Raw genomic sequence first — 19576 nt, forward strand, 5'->3', positions numbered from 1 at the left:
AATGAAAGCCCACCATCTTTTTCATAATGGCTCACAATTTCCAGTACCTGTGGTAGTATCTGGTCAAGGAAGTCCACAAAGAGCTAACTGAGAATACTACTTCTCTTAGCAGGAATAACTGGGTCGATCTTTCAGGTTCTGGCACTTGTACTGGTCTTCTGTATTGATTCAAAGATGGAGAAGTAATTCCATTTTCTCATATCAGCATCTGTATCCTGTGAAATAGAGACACTGGAAATTGCTGGAGTAGTTGTACAAGACATTGCACAAGACATACAGACATTAAATGTCACAATAGAAGAGAAATGAAGATATTGAGTATCACAACTGCAAGAACCTGGAAGGGCTAAAAGACAGTGTAGGAAGGCAAATCAAGGCATCCACCTGTTTTCAGATCACTTTAGTATGGAATACATGCAGATGACATGATGCAGCAATAAAATTAATTACTGCATTGGAACGTTTTCGGAATGATTCTGGACTCACAGCTGTTTCTATTTTGTTGTAATCATTACAGCCTAATAATATGCTTAAATAGCAGTTGTCTATTTACAAACTATACACTATCTTTTCTTAGCTTTTTCTGCCCAGAAGTATAAGCTGATCAATCAGAGAGGGCACCGTGGTGAATTGATTTGCCCTATTTGCCTTTGAATAAAAAAAATACCTTTGACTGAGTTATCTTTTCCTGTTTTGATTATTCCTCTTAGATAGTATATTTTTCATGTAATTACTTAACTTGATTTTTCAGCTGCAAGGAAGCAATCTTTAAGACTCCTTTTGGTTATTATTTTCTTCACAGTATTCACTGGTAAATCCATTAATTTAATTTCAGATGAAATCTACATAGTTTTAACTGTACAAATGCAAAACTGGACAATTAATGCACAGAATTAACTGACTTGCCAATAAGAACAGCTCATGTATACCAGCTACGAGATAGAACTTCACTATCTTTACTGATACTTACAATTCATTTCAGTTAATACATTCTTAATATTATTTGTTATGTGTGACACGTCTTCTCCGTTTCTGTAGGGAGATCAAGGCCAGAGAGGAATACGCGGATTAACAGGACCAACAGGACTGCCTGGACCTGCTGGAGCTAAAGTAGGTTTATTACCATGTTATGTGTACAAAACAGCCTCCCAAAGCTGTGCCTTGTTCTAGATCTCAGAAACAACTTTCCTGGAATGAACTTGTTTCTTAAAAATAATTTAAAAAAAGAAGTTCAGCTAAGGCTTGCCTTTGCAAGACACACCATGATCCCTATAAACATCTAGAAGCACTTTTTTAAAAACTTTGCATTTACCATATTGCTTCCCTGTCAGCTTGGAAAAAACTTAAGGGACGCTAATACTGGTATTTTTATGCTGAAATATTTGGGAAGACAATATGACGTATGGCATATACACATGTGACAGGACTTTATTTTCCCTTACACTGACTCATGGCTGATATTCTTTTATGGATTTGGAGTTTCTATTCAAATACTCAGTACTCACTGAAAGTGAGAAAAGGACTACTTCAGGTTTCTCTTCCAGTTTCTTTTTAAGTCTTTTGCTTTTTATACATACAAAAGTGTGTATTTCCACATAAGAGGAAAAATAAAAAGGAGTAAAAAAGTACACTGAATGGACTATTTTAAAAAACCTACTCTAACAGAAAAATATACATGTTTTCAGTATACCTACACAGATGGGCCAGAAGCCTTGAGTGCTGGATGTGCTGGACCAAGTCTTGAACACACTGAGAAAGGGGTTTCTAATAACATGTATTTGTTCAGTGACTGAGAAGAATCTCATTTCCACTGAGAAATCAGAACTATGCTTGTTATCATTTCTTCAAATAGATTTCACTCCACATAGAATAGGATATTAGAAATTCTACTAGAATTTTAATGGAATATTATAAATTGTCGCATAAATGTTTTCTCCCTGAGATGATCATGCTCACTTTCAGAAACACTCATTGTTTTTGCCCTCCTTCCTTCACTGCAGGGAGAGCCCGGTATGCCAGGCCGTCTTGGAATGCCAGGCCCTCCTGGAAGAGCTGTACCTGGACCAAAGGTAACACCCACACACCATCTCCTAGCATTTATAAACATAGGGTGAAAACTGTGAAACAGGCCATGCTATTATTTGTGCAAATAATTTCAGCCTTATGAGGTCAACTAAAACTTCTTCTTTCCTATGAACAGTTACAGATTGTATCCAATCTAGTTACCATATACCCTGGTATTAACTGTATGCCAGCTCGAGGTGTGGCCTACCTATGTTCATTTCTTTGTTTTGGATAACCTTGGATATCAAAATATTTTTCTTTGTTCTGCTTTTGGAGTTTAATGGTTGCAATAGCAACAAATAAAATTAGCTATTACATTTGATATATATATAGATTTGTATAACAGAAATCCAAAACCACAGTATGTGATTGGTGTTTAATAAAATACATAACTAGAGTGTATCTTTTCTTCATTGCAGGGGGACATTGGGTTACCTGGTCTTGCTGGACCTATTGGAGAACCAGGTTTTGGGCTTCCTGGGGCAAAGGTAGCTCCTAAATTGGTAAACCGGTTTCTGACCGAACTGTAAAATAAGGCAGGATTTCAGTGATTGCTAAGTGTTCCACAGTTCTTAAGGTGTATGTCATACAACACTGGCAGAGTAGAGCTAGAAAACCATGGATGGTCAATCTTCCAGACTTCATGAACCATAAGCTTTCACATGGCAGACAGCCAGGAGAAAAATTACTGGTTTTAACTGACGAGGAGTGAATACAGAGAGAACACCTGAGTTGTGTGCTTACAACAGCCTACCTGTCAAGCACAGCTAATTTTTCTCAGACAGGCTCCTTTGCTTCATTACTAATTTTGACACAGGGTAATCCATAGACTCCAAAAAGATCTCAGAACATGGACCAAACTGGCAGTGTGAGAAGAGATGCCTTAAGTAGTGGAAGAAGAACATGAACAAATAGCTAATCTCTAAGGACTTCTCTCTAGCGCTTCTCTAGTACTGCCTCAGTGTTACCTAGATTCAACTTTAGTAAGCCACTCTTCATTCCAGGGCTGATTTTATCTGAACACAAAGAAATCTGGGACATATAAACCTGTGTTTCTCGAAATAACCAGATCCTGCCCCCCACCCCCTTTTTTTGACTTGGTGAGTTCAACAATACTTTTGAGTTATAGCCCTTATCCCTTGTTCTTTGAGTGAACTGAGCACAGTAACAGAAGCATGAGAAACATGTAACAATCTCTATCCCTTTCTGACCAGTTAGTGTTTTTCAAGATCCTTAAATTTATTTTCATCAGGAGGAGATAATGATGATGATGGAATCACGTACTGTTCTGGTACAGTCTGGTTAAGTCCAGTCCTGTTCAGAGAACTGCATGTTGTTCTATTTCTGGGAATCCAACAGGAAGCAGGTCCTTTGCTCAGAGTTGCAAGTCTCTCTCCCTCAGCCTTGACTCCTCAAAGGTCTTTAAAATGGATGACACTGCATATTTCTGTGACTACGTTGTTTACTCCTTGATGTCTTTGTCAGCATTAGTGGTTTTGCTGTTGCTTCACTCTGAGACACATATCTGCACTAAGCTGTACAGGGTAAAACCTTTTATAGACTTATTTTTAAAATTATTTTTGAATGAGCCTTTGCTTGCCACTATTACGCATGTCCGTATTTTGGGTAGCTACAGGGACAAACACAATCTTGATCATCCATCCAGTTGTAACTCTGAGCAATCACTGCACTATCCAGTATGGTCAGAAGGGTTAAAGTCCTCTTAGTTTCCCTAGTAAATCTATTCCTGAGATATTCCAGCTATCTGGATCCATGAAAGGAGCTTAATTGTACATCTCAGATAGGAAGCTCCTGCTATACTCAATAGCTTTAATGAGGTTCCTCAGCATTATAGGAAAATACAATTCTGGAACAACAAAACCAGGCAGGAACGTTGTGATAGAAAACCACACTTTTAAACGGACCACACAAACCACTGTTGTTCCCTGCCCTACATCCTTTGCCTCACTACACAAACATACAGCATGTGCAGAAGCTATACAGAGCTTTCCCAATGCTCTGCCGCAGTTTATCTCTCTTCAGTTACAAGAATTACATAAAGTAGCTACTGAGTAATTCAGTTCCCATGCTAGACTCTTGGCTGTCTGCCAGTTAGGGCCTGCTCCCCCCGAGCTGGAATAATAATGGTAAACATGATAAAAACACTGGGAATGCAACTGAAGTCATTCCTTCTTATACATAGGCCACAAATAACAACAGACAGAGCTCTTGAAGAAGATTCAAATTAGTGACTCAGAAGTGAAAGATCCTGTAAATCCTCAGTACTACTAAATACTCCAGTTTTAGTCCAGGATTAATAACCTACAAAGATTCACACAGTAAAATACATTAGCAGACAGACAGACAGATAAAATCAACTTACAGTATATTTGCCAAAGCTGTTTCACTTTCATGCAAAATTTCCTGCTAGCAATTGTATTGGCATTCACCTCAGCTGTTTTTCCTGCCTTCATCAGGGTGACCGAGGTCTTCCAGGACCCCCCGGGCCCTTTGGGCCAAAAGGAGATGGCTATCCTGGCCCACCTGTAAGTTTATAGACATTTTTTTTAATGTGTATTGGGAACAAAGAGGTGCTACACCAAAGCGATTAGCCTCCATGGCTGACATGCTAGGAAAAGATTTGCTGGTCTAAAAGCCTAAAAAGGCTCCTCAGATGGGGAAATGCATTTCAGCATAGAAGGAAAAAGAAATCTCCCTCTGAAATAGTCCAAGACCTTCCATGTCCTCCACTCCTCCTGATTACACAATGTAATATATTCCAAGTGGGGCTTTTTTTTTTTTCTATAGTATCACTGATGTTTCAATCAGTTCCCTCAATATCTTGATGTAGGATACTGTCTTCTGCCCAACTATATGAAATTTATTTCCAAACAGGAGAACATAGCCCACCTAAGCAGCTGTGTCCATATACACAGGTGTGAGCTCAGGGCAACACTATCTTCCAGAATCACTAAAAAAAAGCAACTACTGTCCAACGAGACAGAAGAGCAAACCATCCTCAGTTCTTTGTTGAAGATGTGGCAAAGAAGTGGTTGATCTACTTTGCAGCCCTTTACAGAGGTCTTTACTGGTAGATACGACCAATCCCTGCAAAAAGGATACAAAAAGAAAAGGCTCCTTCCTCTCCCTTCCTTGCACATGTATGCAGCACTAGCCTCACGCATCTAGTCTGCTCAACAGTGTGCTCCACCAGCCCTGGCAGTTACAGGCCGGTGCAGTGAGAAGTTCCAGGAAGACTGCTAGCTAGAGTCAGGGGAGTTTGGTGATGTACTAACACTTATCGGTGCTAAAGACAACAGTAAAAGTGCAGGCAATTGCCACACTGAGGAATAAAAGTTAATGAATGTCAAAATGGAAATTGGAATTCTATTTATAATACTTGCTGGTATTTTTGTGCAATCCGATGCAGAACTGCTTCTGCACCTGCCTCTCTGGATCAGACTCCTCTGCATTCAAACACATGAGAGCCTCCTGCATGACATCCCCCACACATGCAAATGCCCCTGACACCAATTCTGGCTTATCAGAGTAGAATGTTAAATTGTAGACCACAGTGATCCCACTAAGAGACAACATATTCAAGGTGCTACCATCTTAATGCTAACAAAAGCATATAGTCAATACAGCCATAAATTAAATTAATATTCTGCCTGTGCATATAATTTCAGGGTTTGCCAGGCCTTCCTGGGATTCCTGGTGAACAAGGCCCAGATGGAGTTGGACTACCAGGACCTAAGGTATAGGCCTTAACTTCTAGAAAAGTAAACACATGTCTGTACTCTACTTCATGCAGATATAATTCCTACCCATAGGTCACAGTAAGAATACTTTTTAATCCATCTTTAATCTACTTGTCAGTATATAAAAGGTAGATCCCATAAAAGATGTTCAAGCTTCACTTCAGAACTCATCCTGATGCTGATTGCAGGATTATATATAACTGGAATTATACAGGCAATTCAAGGATTGACTACAGCTATTTAAATATCCTTAATATCTCTTAAAAGAACATACATCTTTGTCCACCCCTAGCTGTCTGAAAGCACTGACAGGGAAAAGCTAGAACAGTGCCAACATGAACATAGAGTCTGATTCAATGGACAGGCAGCAAGCAAAACATTTGTTTGTTTGGGGAACGTGGAGTTCATTTTATGATATGGGAACTGTAATTCCTGTGTAACTATTGCACAATTGACTGTACATGTCTTGAATGGTTCAGACCACTACCCACTGTTTAACCCAAATAACTTTCTTGTCCCGCCTGCTGTATTCATGGGTTAACATTGTTTAGACTTGCACTGTGCCGTTCAGTAATTCTCCTCTCTTTGTCCCACTTGAGCACAACAGACGCTGGGAATTCTACAGATAAATTAAACTTTGGTATTCACAACTTATTTTTTAAAGTATCAACTTTCAGGGTGATCCCGGTAGTAGAGGACCAATTGGTCTCCCAGGTCCGCCAGGAGAAGGCCTGCCAGGACCAAAAGTAAGTCACTTAAACAATTATGTCTCTCATTGTCTATTTTCTTAAAAAGAAAAAAAAAAAAAAAAGCATAGTATAAAAAGATGTGATCATGCATCACATCTACCTGTTTTCTGTCTTCACTCTTCAGTAGAAACAACTAATCCAACAAATAAGATACCTAAGGAATACAGTGCCTTTACTCTGTAGAAAATCAAAAATGTTTCTGGTGACTGGCTGTGGAGATCGAGAGCGTGGACTCCAATCGAGGGTGAACCAAAGACATTTATTGTTTGTTACAGCATCATTATATACTTTTCTCTATTGGTACATGCGCGACTAAGTAAGCTGTGGTTGGTGTACAGGCATTGTCCACGCGCCACTACCACTAACCCCATTGGCTGCTGTCCTGCAGGCTTGCGTTCCTCCCAGGGTACCTAACGTCTGCACCTGTTTACTTCCCTGTTATGTTCCTTTACTCTTGTTCAAGGCTCAGGGCAGGAGCTGCCTGAATCCTGTCAACTCTTTCCATCCCTTCTCTCCTTGTTGACTTACTCCTACACTAACCATAAACCATGGCCTTCTTCCTACTGCATATGATAAATTATAAAGTGGTAATACTGCAGTGAAGATCAGTGACAAAACATTTAGCTCCTGCAGACAGTAGCAAAAATTTCTTCAGACCTAGCATTGGTCAGTATTAATGGCCTTATCACTTATCATGTCTTGCCTATACTACTGTTTAAGGTACAGGCATACGGTCGAGTTCTTCTAGAATTCATTCCTCTTTCTTACTGCATAAAGTATACCGATAATCATCTAATGACCAATATGATGACCAATCCCTGCAAAAAGGATTATTTGTGTAATTATAATATACACCATGACGAAGGCCTGGAAATAATTGTAACTATAAAAAGCAATTTTCACTATGAAACTGCCCAAATTGGAAATTCCTATGCTCCTAGAACTCAGCTTTAGAAGTCCATTAATGAGAAAGAACTGTCCTAGAATGTAAATGTAAATTAACTGAACAAGGTCAATGCAAAGATTTTGCAACAGAATAATGTATTGCCTGCACAATGTGGCTTATTGGTCCCAGAGATTCCGTTCATGCTGGCACGTGGGCTAGGTCCAGAGCTAAGCAGTGGTGAAGCACTTCCCCAGCCAGTGCTGGTCCCAAGGACTGGCATGAGCACAGAATCCTTACAAATGAGGGAACTGAGAATTTCATGCAGGGATAATGGAATAGCAATATAGGTATAAAATTAATATTGTACTACATGGGTTTTGATTGCTTCCTATGAATCACATCTAGAACTGAAACATTTTCTCTAGAGTTCTTTTAAATAAAACTAGCTTACAAATTAGCAAAAGGTGTTTATTTGCAATGTCACATTAGCATGTATCTCTACAGGTCTTACTGTGTAAGCTTAATGGCGGTGAAAGATAACACAACAATAATAATCCTCTCTTAATTCTTAATTCAGTCGCCGATGTCCCACCAATACAATCCACCCTTCAATGCAATGCATGTCTCTATCAACAAGGTGATGCATGTTCAATGAGCATTAAGCCCTGAGTGACTCCTTTGAAGTATAAACTGCATTTTAATAATCTGATAAAGGATTAAAAGAGTCTTTGTCAGCTAGAGCAATCTTATCCTCACTACTTATAAAGAGACATCAATTTGGTAGAGGATGGGCTGGAAATTACATAGTGGATTAACAATTTGTTGTGTATCTTTACTACAAATACTGTATTTAACATATGCAGTGTTTCTCTCTAGGGAACCATAGGACGCCCAGGGCCACCTGGCTCTCTGGGACCTCCTGGTGAAGGTATTCAAGGAATTAAGGTAAAAAGACTCAGTGTCTTCAATATTTAGCCTGTGTGAGTGATCAATCTGACCATCAGAGTGTTAAGGAGATTTCACATTGTTTCTTATTTGAGGAGAGCCTCAGGCTAGAAAATGAGGAGGGTAACATGAGGATAACCTACAAAGCATGTTCTGTCTCTACTGCTGTAAACAACCAGCCCAAGGTGGTGTGTATTGAGGGAGGAGGCAGCAGGGGCATCTTTTATCAGTTAAAGACAGCCTTACAAAACTAAAAATACCATTCCCTCTTCCCCAACTCTCAACCCACAGAGACAGTCTGAAGTAGTTACATGAACTATCACCTCTGGTAGAGGAAGTCTCCACCCTGAATCTATGTGTACTAATAATTTTTTCCTGTTATATGCACTTTTACCCAAAGCATAGATCAGATGAAGCAGAATCAAAAGACAGAAATAATAAAGGGTGTATGAGAAGGAATAAGATGGGATGGAAAGAGGGAACAGGAGAATTAGAATCAATAATGATCATGCAGTTTTTCAATATTATATATCTTTAGAGTAGACATACTGATGAAGCATTTGAGAAATATAAGCTAGCTACTACACTATCTCAAGTGCCTCAAGACACTTGTTAAAACATAGTTTGAAACACTTTCTCTTTGGACATTTAAAATTAACACATGATTACAAAGGGTTAATATCACTGCCTGGATTATCATTAGGGAGAACAAGGAATTCAAGGAATGCCAGGACCACGAGGCCCCCCTGGAGAAGGGCTTTTGGGACTGAAGGTATGATATCTAAATCAGATAATGTCCTAGATGGAAGCCAACATACTGAAAATGCTCATTACAGTCAGCTCTCACTGAAGGCATGTGAATTCTGTGCAAAGGGAATGCGGATTTGGGAAAACCCCAGTCAATCATGTGATTGTTTGTTTGATCATTATAGTATTTTATGGAGCATCTTTTCCAGTGTTGCTTATTTTAGTATCATATGAGACTTATGTTCTACTGCAATTAGAAGAAATACAGATATTAGATTTAATATCACTGCCTTCTTTTTACCCACCCACTATGCAAAATCTGGGGACTACATCCATGTTAAGAGAAATGTGGGTTGGAATCAGTTTTTGGATGTGATCACATCAGTCTCAGAAAGGCTGTACAAAGGCCCATGGCCTACTAAAAATCAAACCAAGAGGCCTCAATCCATCTGTTTGCCATTCCAAACACCTTTTCTGGGCCAAAAGGTTTCTCAGAGTGATATTCCCATTATTCGTTCCACTGCATCCTTGCCTTTCTTCTCAATTTCCCTACTGTTATCTTATTTTTCTCAGACACAGATAATAATTTTCATCATGCAATATCCCATTAAACCCCTCTGTCTGCATGTATTTATTTGAGGTGGTTCAGCTCTGGGGCCCCCAGCATAAGTAAGCCATGGACCTGCTCGAGCGGGTCCAGAGAAGGGCCACAAAGATGATCATAAGGCTGGAGCACCTCGCCTGTGAGGACAAGCTGAGAGAGTTGGTGTTGTTCAGCCTGGAGAAGAGAAGGCTCTGGGGAGACCTTCTAGCGGCCTTCCAGTACTTAAAGGGGGCCTACAGGAAAGGTGGGGAGGGACTGTTAACCAGGGAGTGTGGTGATAGGACGAGGTGTAATGGTTTCAAACTGAAAGAGGGGAGATTTAAATTAGATCTTAGGAAGAAATTCTTTACTGTGAGGGTGGTGAGACACTGGAAGAGGTTGCCCACAGTGGTTGTGGATACCCCCTCCCTGGCAGTGTTCATGGCCGAGTTGGATGAGTTGCTTTGAGCAACCTGGTCTGGTGGAAGGTGTCCCTGCCATGGCAGGGGGTTGGACTAGATGAGCTTTAAGGACCCTTCCAACCCAAACCATTCTATGGTTCTATGATTCCATGATTGTTTAAACTGCTTCAGCTATTTTTTCCCATAAAAATGCTTAGCCAATACTACAAGTTATTCACAAAATTCACAAATACCAATTGATTAAAATGATCTCTAACAAAGATTTCTAACTCATGCCAGAAGCCAAAGGTGAATTTGACAAAGGCAGCTAGAGAGAAATGTGAGAAGTGCAATAAAAACTGACTTACACTTTCTGTCTGCTTACCAACATGGTTTTAAAGGGAGATCGAGGAGCTACAGGTGAAAAGGGGAAAAAAGGAGAAAAAGGTGATGTGGGTGACCCTGGTTTATCTGGAGAACCTGTGAGTAGCTCAGGTGTATCATGTCTGTTTTCTTAAACTGCTTAAAAATCAGGCCGGGTTGTGTGTTGTTCTTGCTATTTAACTACATATAATCTGAAATACTTAAGAAACTGAAAGTATGAAAACCTTTAAAAGCATAAAGAAGACATTTCCATGCTGAATACCCTGCTTCCCACAGACGTGTTTTCTTAAGGCAGTGAAAGACAACTGCCATGTTTTAAGACAAAACTATGCAACTCTATTCTCTGGCTGCCAAGTAACCGTAGGTCAGACTTTCCCTCAAAGCTGATAAACAGATGAAGGGAGTCAAAATGGTAACTTCTGCAGATAGGCAGGTCCCCAAAAGCTGGAAAGCAAAATGTGGTCCCCTCTATTCTGACATTTGCGTACTATTAAGTAGGGATACATAAACGCTATTCCCGTTCTTGCACTTATGCTGGCGCTATTAGATTCACATATCATGAAACAGAATTCTGATCATTCCAGGGTGTCAGGCAGGTACAGTCTCTTGAGAAAGGAAACAAATACAACATGGCAGACAAGAAAAGTTTTGCACAGATTCTCCCTTTCTAATGTAAACTGACAATCAGTGATGCAGTGGGAGACCTGAAGTCATCCAATTCCCGTAAAAACCTCACCACCTTAGGAGGTTGTAGATACTGCATGACAAGAACACTACTTTTTCTAGCCAAAGTTCTTATTGGCCAAATGTTATTCTAATAATGGTATTGATGAAGTCATATTCTGAATTACAGTGTTACCAACTAATTGCAGTAGCTTAATTAACAATCACTGTTACAGGGCAAAACTGGACCAAAGGGAGAGCAAGGCCTAACAGTAAGCAAATTCCATTATTTAAATCGCATTATGGCAAGATATAAACAGTACAAGATACTATCAGATGAAATGAATCCTATGTAAATTATTTTGCAAAGAGCTTTCTGATTAGAAGGGGTCTCAGTAATAACACAGAAAGAAACCACAAAAGGTTTCTAACTTTTTCTCATCTAATTTATGCTGAAATGGAATTTAAAGTTCTGGTGATTTTAGGTATTTTTCTGCTACATGTTCTTTTACAGTTAGTGTTAGATCACCCAGGTGTGCACCTGCTACGGAAAAGGGTTTTTTTAAGTATTCAAGAGTCTAAAGAGCAAAGATCTTCAAACCTGTCATGGTCTATCATGCTATAAAGTTAATTATATTTCTGTGAAGCCTGAACTGCACTAGACCCAAATTCAGTAAAGCATGTCAGTAAGTATACAAATACTACTGAGGTTTATGATGTAAGCTGAGCAGCAGTAGCAAAAGGTTGTATTTGAAAGACTGACTCAATGCCAAATAAGTCCTGTCATGCACTTCAAAAAATATAACGAATGCTTGCTCTAGTAATGAGAAACACTTTGTGTGCATGTCACAGAAGCTATCACTTCTCTGAACAGACAGCAGCTGGGTAATACAGTGGGCCAGGTACCCTCGGGTTTACAAACCCCAATTCCATTCCCTGTTGGCGCTCTCCTGTGCCAGCTCACTACAAGCAATACGCTTCCTGAAGCCGGTCTATTTCTCTACTCCCAATACATTTAAAAGGTATATCCATAGTATTCAGATGCTAAAATACATATGGCTTTTGACTTCAAGATTTAATGAGAACCAAATAATCACTAAACATTCTTTACAATAACAGAAGTTATTGTTTCATATAAAGGTGTTCCTGTGTCGTCAAGTTAATGATTCTTAATGGAACAGGCTGCCCAGGGAGGCTGTGGAGTCTCCTTCTCTGGAGATATTCAAAACCCTCCTGGATGCAATCCTGTGTGACCTGCTGTAGGTGAACCTGCTTTAGCAAGGGGTTGGACCAGATGATCTCCAGAGGTCCCTTCTAACCCCTGCTGTTCTGTGATTCGGTGACACTGTGATATGCCATATAAAATATTTAATTGTAAAATCCAGGACTCACTCCAAGCTTGGAAGGTTAGGTTTGAAAGTCAAACAGAAAGATTTTTCATAAGTCCCTGTAGGTCACAGATATTCATTATAAACAAAATCTTTGGTAGTGTCAATATTACACCTCATTTGAAAGAGGCAAATTGTAAAATATTTTTATATTTAATTTTTTCCATATCCAGAGAGAAGATATAATTAAATTAATTAAAGAAATATGTGGTAAGTACTCAGGAAATCTTTAATTTCAGATTCTATTTTTTCTTCATTACATTTACATTCTTCTCCTTTCCAAAAGGATACCAACTCAAGTCATTGTGATCCGTCTTTTTATTTTTCCTTTTCAGGTTGCGGTATTAAATGTAAGGAAATTCCTATGGAGCTTGTATTTGTGATTGATAGCTCCGAGAGTGTGGGACCAGAAAATTTTGAGATTATCAAAGACTTTGTAACCGCTCTAGTAGACAGAGTAACTGTAGGCAGAAATGCTACCAGAATCGGCCTTGTGTTATACAGTTTAGAAGTTCGGCTAGAATTTGGTCTGAACAAGTACACGACTCAACAGGATGTTAAGCAAGCAATTAGAAAAATGCAATACATGGGAGAAGGCACTTACACAGGAACTGCTATCCGTAAAGCAACCCAGGAAGGATTTTTTGGTGCTCGAACAGGAGTGCGAAAAGTAGCTATTGTGCTAACAGACGGTCAAGCAGACAAGAGAGAAGCTGTAAAACTAGATATTGTTGTCCGAGAGGCTCATGCTGCAAACATCGAAATGTATGCAATAGGAATTGTAAATACTTCAGATCCAACACAGGCCGAGTTTGTGCGTGAACTAAATCTGATTGCTTCAGATCCAGACAGAGAACACATGTATCTCATTGATGACTTTAATACCCTCCCAGGTGCGTTCATTGCAGTTTTATTCTGCATTGTATCTGATACTTCTCCAAACGGGGTGGGGGGGTGGGGGGGAAGCATTACCTTTGTGGATATGCCATGTTTTGATGCTGATCAGGATCAGTTACCAAGTGCAAAGTAACAGGAACGTAGAGATACAGATTCCCATCTGTTAAGGAGTCATGCTATAGGGCAATGATTCATCATGCCAACGGGGGATGTCACCTACAGTGCAGGAAAACAGCTGCTTTTTTACTGATTTACACTGCATGAACACTGATTTACAGTGCATGAACACTTACTCAGCTTAGAAAGCTAATTTATAGCTTTGGTTTATAAACTAGCTTTCTAAGCTGAGTAAGTGTTCATGCACTGTAAATCTGCTGGAGTGGAAACCAGAATCAAACCCGCTGGGCTAAATTCTACTTATTCACTTCCACTGGGAAATAACCCATTTTCATTTGGTTATTCACATGAGCAAAGTAAGCAGTTATTCTCCCACTACTAACTAGTAGTTGTTGCTAAAGTCAGATTAACACCTTTAGGCGAGTTCATTGTATTTTGTACCCTGTAGAGGACTTACAGGCTGGCAAATTTGTGACAAATAAAAGCCATAGTCCAGAGAGCCCAGAATAATCTTCTTAGATGCATATAAATAATCCAAAGGAGTACTGGATGGCACAAGTATTATTTATGTATATAAATAATCCAAATTCAAAAAATACATTTAATTTCTCAGTATGATGAGGTTTCTGCTTTTTTTTTAAACAGCTCTGGAGTCCAAATTAGTAAACCAATTTTGTGAAGATGAACATGGTACCTTAATATACAACCGTAATGGAAATGGTGCAAGCATAAGTGGACCATCTTTCCATTCAGCATCTTCAAGTTCTTTACATTACATACTTCAGAACAACAATGTTAATAGACAATCACTTTCAGCACAGACACCTGGAGTATCTACGGCAGAAAGTCCGCTGGGTCTTGGCAATCTTCCTCAACCATTAGCTCCGGTATGAAAATTCAGCAGGCTTTAATGAGCAGAAGTTTTTCATATATATATATATATATCCTTCTCTGTTGCCTGATGCAACATGTAACTTTCCCCCTACTTTTCTACAGGACAGGTACTGTAATAGCTCCTTTAACTTGGTATGCTCGGAGCTGGTTGTTCCAAGTAAGCGTTCTGATCTTGTACGCAAGCAGTTATCTAATGGCTATAATTTATTTCTGTTACAAAGATTATTATTCCTGTGTTTAATACAGTAATATTTGTGCCACAGTGTGAAATGTAAGGTTATTAAAATGCAATTACACTGTAATAATTAAGTCTAAGAATAGTAATTAAACTCAATTGTAGTCTATATTTTTAAGTTTATAAATAAAATTCTGTAAAGGTCAACTAAAAAAAATATATACCCCAGGTTTAGGATTGACAACCCTCCTGGTAAACCTACCAGGTGAGGTTAAAATCCTGATTCTTAACACTGAAGTCAGGGTAAATGGTAAGGAAAAACATTCAAAAACCTCTGAGTGATGAAGGGCTTGTTCATTTTGCGACACTTCACAATATCTGAAAAGCAAAGAAAATCAATGCTTATTTCAGACCAAAGTACCTCCTGTGGTAGTCTATGAAGCCTATGAAGAGGAACAACAGGAGGAGGAACAGTCACCCTCGCTAACAGTGGGCACTAGAGGTATTTTTATCATCATTCTTCTTTTTTTTTTTTTTTTGCTGATCAAAAATCAACGTCTCAGTCTGTTTCTTTTCACCTGCAGCTGTGGTACCATCATTGCCATCTGAACCATCATCATCAGATAAAGTGATGACATCATCTCTTTCAACTGCAGGGCTCACACCAAGACCAGGTTATAGATGATAACTAGTTTTCATTTTGTTCCCTGTTACTAACTTTTCATAAGGCTTTAAATCAGAGTAATTTTGTTCCACTCTCTGAAGATTTAGTGAGCCCGTGCTGTGGGAGAGAATCCATTTGAGGATTTTACAGCAGATCTAGCTGCAATTCTTGTCCAGCCTCTTCACCAGTTCTTGTCTTCCCAAATTCCAAATCCCACTGCTCCACTTAACAGCAGAAGCAAGGTCAGCTGTAACCTGAGACAGAGCTCACGAATGGCATCAGAAAGAGAACATAGTGCTAGCTGAGGTGGGCCAGTCAGCACGCACTTCATCAGCCAGGAAGGGGCAGTCTATGGGGATGGGAGGCTTCATTAAAGACAGAAAAGATAATGATTTCAGAATTGGACAGAAAAATAGATTTCTCCTTCAGAACAGAAATAGGAAAAAACAGTGTTTAGGCATTTGAAGGTAAGTATAGTAACTAGCTAACTGCTCAAAGGGTTGATTCTTTTCATATGAAATGTCCAAACGTACTCTGTTCACTGTTTGGGGGATTTACACATTCCAGTTCCAGTAATAGTGTACTACAACGGGAGCAACAGGAGAGAGCAATAGAAATTTGTTCCCACACTTCCTGGGAACATGGGATGACTGCCTCTATCAATAACTTTTTTTTTTTAAAGTGTCAAGATACCAGTTGCCAAAGACATAATATTGATGTCACAACATTAAGCTTGAAGGAAAAGTATTTTCTATTTCATGGTATTATTAAAATAAGTGGTATGTCACAGCCCTCTAGTGCCTATCTGTAGTAGCCATTAGACCAACAAGCTTTACATTTAAACTTAACTAGAATGTACATAAGTACTACCATTGTATTGGATTAGTACAAACATCCTAGAAAAGCGAGATGAATGTTTTATATTCTTCTCACTCTTCTAACGCCTCTTCCCCCACACCACAACAAGAATGTACTGAAGCCATGTACTCCAGAAGGGTGATGGTCATACTTGTGGTTCAAAAATAGCAGGTGCAACTAGCTTACAGCTAGGGTTGCTCACAAGACTGGTTGCTGATTATTAGATTTCAAAAATTAGATTTCAAAATTATCAGATTCATATTGTTTGTTCTTCTTGTACGTGGAGCCATAATACTATTATTTCTGGAGTTGTTAGAACCATGCCAGTAAAGGAACAGTTTACTTGACCTACTAAGATGCACTTTTAACTTTCCTTCAATGCTAACATCTTTAGAATTAAAAGTGAATCTTAAACTGATGTATAATATTAGCAAAAAAATAAAATAAAAGCAGTTTTTAAAAGTTAAAATCTATATAATACACTGGACTTTTACAAACTGAACTGTTTCTATTCCTTTTTTTCTTTATTTTAGATAGTATCCTGGACCTTCGGTGCAAGTTAAGGCTGGATCAAGGGCCATGCCGTGTTTATATCATAAAATGGTATTATGATAAACAAGCCAATGCTTGTGCTCAGTTTTGGTATGGTGGCTGTGATGGAAATGCAAACCGCTTTGAGAGTGAAGAGGAATGTAGAGAGGCTTGTGTATTTTTTTCTGGAGGTAGGAATTTATCTCTAAATTAATAGCGAACAAGTTAAAGCTATTGAATATTTGGGGTTGTTATCAAGTATCAAGCATTCTATGTAAAACCAAACCCACTAATTTAAAGAATGTTAACATTATGAAGTCATAGGCTCACTAATCAGAAAAATGTCTACCTATGCAAGCTCACTTTAAATCTTTCTGCATATATTGTATGATGTAGTCCTTATGTAACAAAATAGCAACTTTCCAGCAGTATCAAGAGTACAAAATTTCCTTTTTACTAAGGTATAGTAAGACCAGTATAGCATTTGCCACAGTAATTGCCCTTCCTTCACCTAGATCTTTAAATCCTACCATTGTATAATCACTAACTATATTTCATTTTAAATTATATATATGGCTTTGGAAAGCAATCTTTTGTTATTAAAATTATGTAATTTCCTTTCTCTCTGTTACAGAAATCTGATAATTGGCACGGATTCTGCAATGAAGACTTCACTTTTTTTAAGCTAAAGTGTTCCCACAAATCCTATTTTAGTATTTCAAGCATAAAACACCAATTTCCAAATTACATGCAGAGTACTACTCTGTACAGATAAATACAGCAAATGCATCAACTTCTGGCCTACATGCTATCCACGTCACAAGACAAGGGAGGTGACTCTGCTACCCACCTTTCCCAACTGCCTCAGTTACATTTAGTCTTTTTTTTCTGTAAACTTTCCTCAGTTTCTACTAGCTAGCAAGATACACGACAAATGCAGTTAAAACACATCCACACATTTATATGAGTGATTGTAACAATAGCTAGCATCGCTAAATTAGGTTAGTTCACGTCTAAAGTGGTCCTTGACATGTGCTTCTCTTCTGAAAGCCAAGTCTAATTTTTAAATGCATTTTAGTATTTTCATCTTTCTCAAAAAACTTTTAAAACTTATGTTTAAAATATCAAATGCAGCATAGAGTTTATTCTTTATTGTCTGTCACTGCCATACTGCTTTCTACATTTATGCCTGCCTGTATATGATGCATTTCCTATTGCTTGAACTTACATACTTAAAACCTTCTTTCTAATAAAATATTTCTGGTTTTCCTGCCAGGACACAGAATGACTAACAGTACCTTTACAGGACTAAAAACTTATCTCACAGCTACATTACACTTACTATGTCACGTACTCCTTGTGATAAGTAGAGACACGGACAATTTAAAGTATCAAAATCCAATGCGAATTTTATTATATTAGCAAGCGAACAAGAGCAAAGGCAGCGCTGGGCGTCGGGGGACTCTGCGCTCCGCCAACGGCTCACGCCTTCCCGTTTCGTGTAAGCACATTATATACAGTCTCATTTCCTGTATTCGCGATGTCGCAATCAGGGCGATACTCTGCGCATGTTCCTTCTGTTGCTAGGGGGTCTTTCTCTGCCTCCTGGTGGTCGTAAGGATGAAGGCTGAAGGTCTTCCTCGTTGCCATGTGGGTGAACTTATGCAAGAATGTGATTACTTAACCCCCTCAGCTGCGGGTCCGGTTTACTTTGCCGGATGTCCTTCGGTTGGGCTATCAAGCCTTGCGGGCACATAAATCTTCCATCCATACCTTCCCATACAGGTTTAATGAACAAAGCACAATATGTTACTTATTACACTCCTGATGATGTAACTGGATTTCTGCCACAGCCCTGACAGGACTGAACCCCTCAGATTAGGCACTCCTGCATACGAAACCCAGTGACCATTTTCGCTTGGGTTTGTGGGTTTGTTTTTTTTTCCCGAACAAACAGCAAGTTCGGCGTATCAACAAGAAATGGAATTTGGCCCGAAGGCAAACGCCTGCTGCCCTCCCTCCTCCAAAGCGCCCGCGGCCGCGCTCCCGCCAGGCCGCAGCTGGGCTGCGCCGCGACATGGCGGCTCCTCTCGCCCGCGCGCGAAGGGAGGGGAGGGGAGGGGCGGGGCGGGGCGGAGGCGGGGCGCGGGCGCGAGGCCGCATCGAGCGGGCCAAGGGGCGCAGCGGGCACGTTACCCTCGCCTCAGCAGTTCGGGGACCAGCTCCAGGGAAAGAACTGCCAAAGGACAAGTTTCTTCCTACCGTTCGTACTTACTGATCTTTTTATTGGAAAGCGGGAGGATACTGCAACTGAAATTCAGCTAGGGACAGTTTTCAAGTTACTCCAAATTAAAAATGATACATCTAGCTGAAAAAAACCCAGCGAAACCAAGGCCAAAACACAACAAAGCCAAAAGCCACAGGACTTAACGCCGTGGTTTATCGGGCAAGCGAGGGCCTCACAGGATTCAGGCTTGCCGGCTCGCAGGGCTTGGTGTAACGATCGCGTTACTTTGCGCCAGACACCACTAAGGCACAAGGAGAAGCTGCCACTACCACGTGTTCCAGCGGCTTTTATAGCCGCTCCGCTCTCCCTCACGAAACGTTCGCAAGCGCCAGGCGTTGGCGTTGAGGCGGTACAGCCACGCCACCGGGCCGGCCGCAAGGCACGACAGCCACAGCGGGGAGGGCGCCGGGCGGGCCCGCCACCGCTATCCCGGCCGAGCCGGGGGCGGGGCTAGGGCAGGCGGGAGAGCGGGCGGCCCGCCCACGGGCAGCGCCGCAGCCAATCCTGATCGCTGCGGGAGCGCGAGACACCACCCCCGTTGCCACGGCGGCGGGCAGACTCGGCGGAGGTAGCGGCGCGGCG

At 40.2% G+C, this 19576-nt stretch overlaps 1 protein-coding gene across 1 annotated transcript in view; it reads left to right on the top strand.

Moving 5' to 3' along the window:
* The window catches only part of LOC104348812 (uncharacterized), a 46249-nt gene extending 26683 nt beyond the window's left edge, over positions 1 to 19566 (top strand). Inside the window, exons 22-38 of the mRNA XM_086465963.1 lie at positions 1039 to 1110; positions 2001 to 2069; positions 2484 to 2552; positions 4542 to 4610; positions 5754 to 5822; positions 6503 to 6571; positions 8337 to 8405; positions 9109 to 9177; positions 10538 to 10618; positions 11420 to 11455; positions 12745 to 12781; positions 12907 to 13464; positions 14231 to 14472; positions 15066 to 15156; positions 16710 to 16882; positions 18665 to 18970; positions 19288 to 19566. Coding sequence (XP_086322089.1) covers positions 1039 to 1110; positions 2001 to 2069; positions 2484 to 2552; positions 4542 to 4610; positions 5754 to 5822; positions 6503 to 6571; positions 8337 to 8405; positions 9109 to 9177; positions 10538 to 10618; positions 11420 to 11455; positions 12745 to 12781; positions 12907 to 13464; positions 14231 to 14472; positions 15066 to 15156; positions 16710 to 16882; positions 18665 to 18970; positions 19288 to 19566 — 2358 coding nt within the window. The remainder of the gene's footprint in view (positions 1 to 1038; positions 1111 to 2000; positions 2070 to 2483; positions 2553 to 4541; positions 4611 to 5753; positions 5823 to 6502; positions 6572 to 8336; positions 8406 to 9108; positions 9178 to 10537; positions 10619 to 11419; positions 11456 to 12744; positions 12782 to 12906; positions 13465 to 14230; positions 14473 to 15065; positions 15157 to 16709; positions 16883 to 18664; positions 18971 to 19287) is intronic.
* Positions 19567 to 19576: the final 10 nt, after the last annotated feature.

Source organism: Leptosomus discolor, chromosome 5 (assembly GCF_034619465.1).
Source record: "Leptosomus discolor isolate bLepDis1 chromosome 5, bLepDis1.hap2, whole genome shotgun sequence".
NCBI classification, from domain to species: domain Eukaryota; kingdom Metazoa; phylum Chordata; class Aves; order Leptosomiformes; family Leptosomidae; genus Leptosomus; species Leptosomus discolor.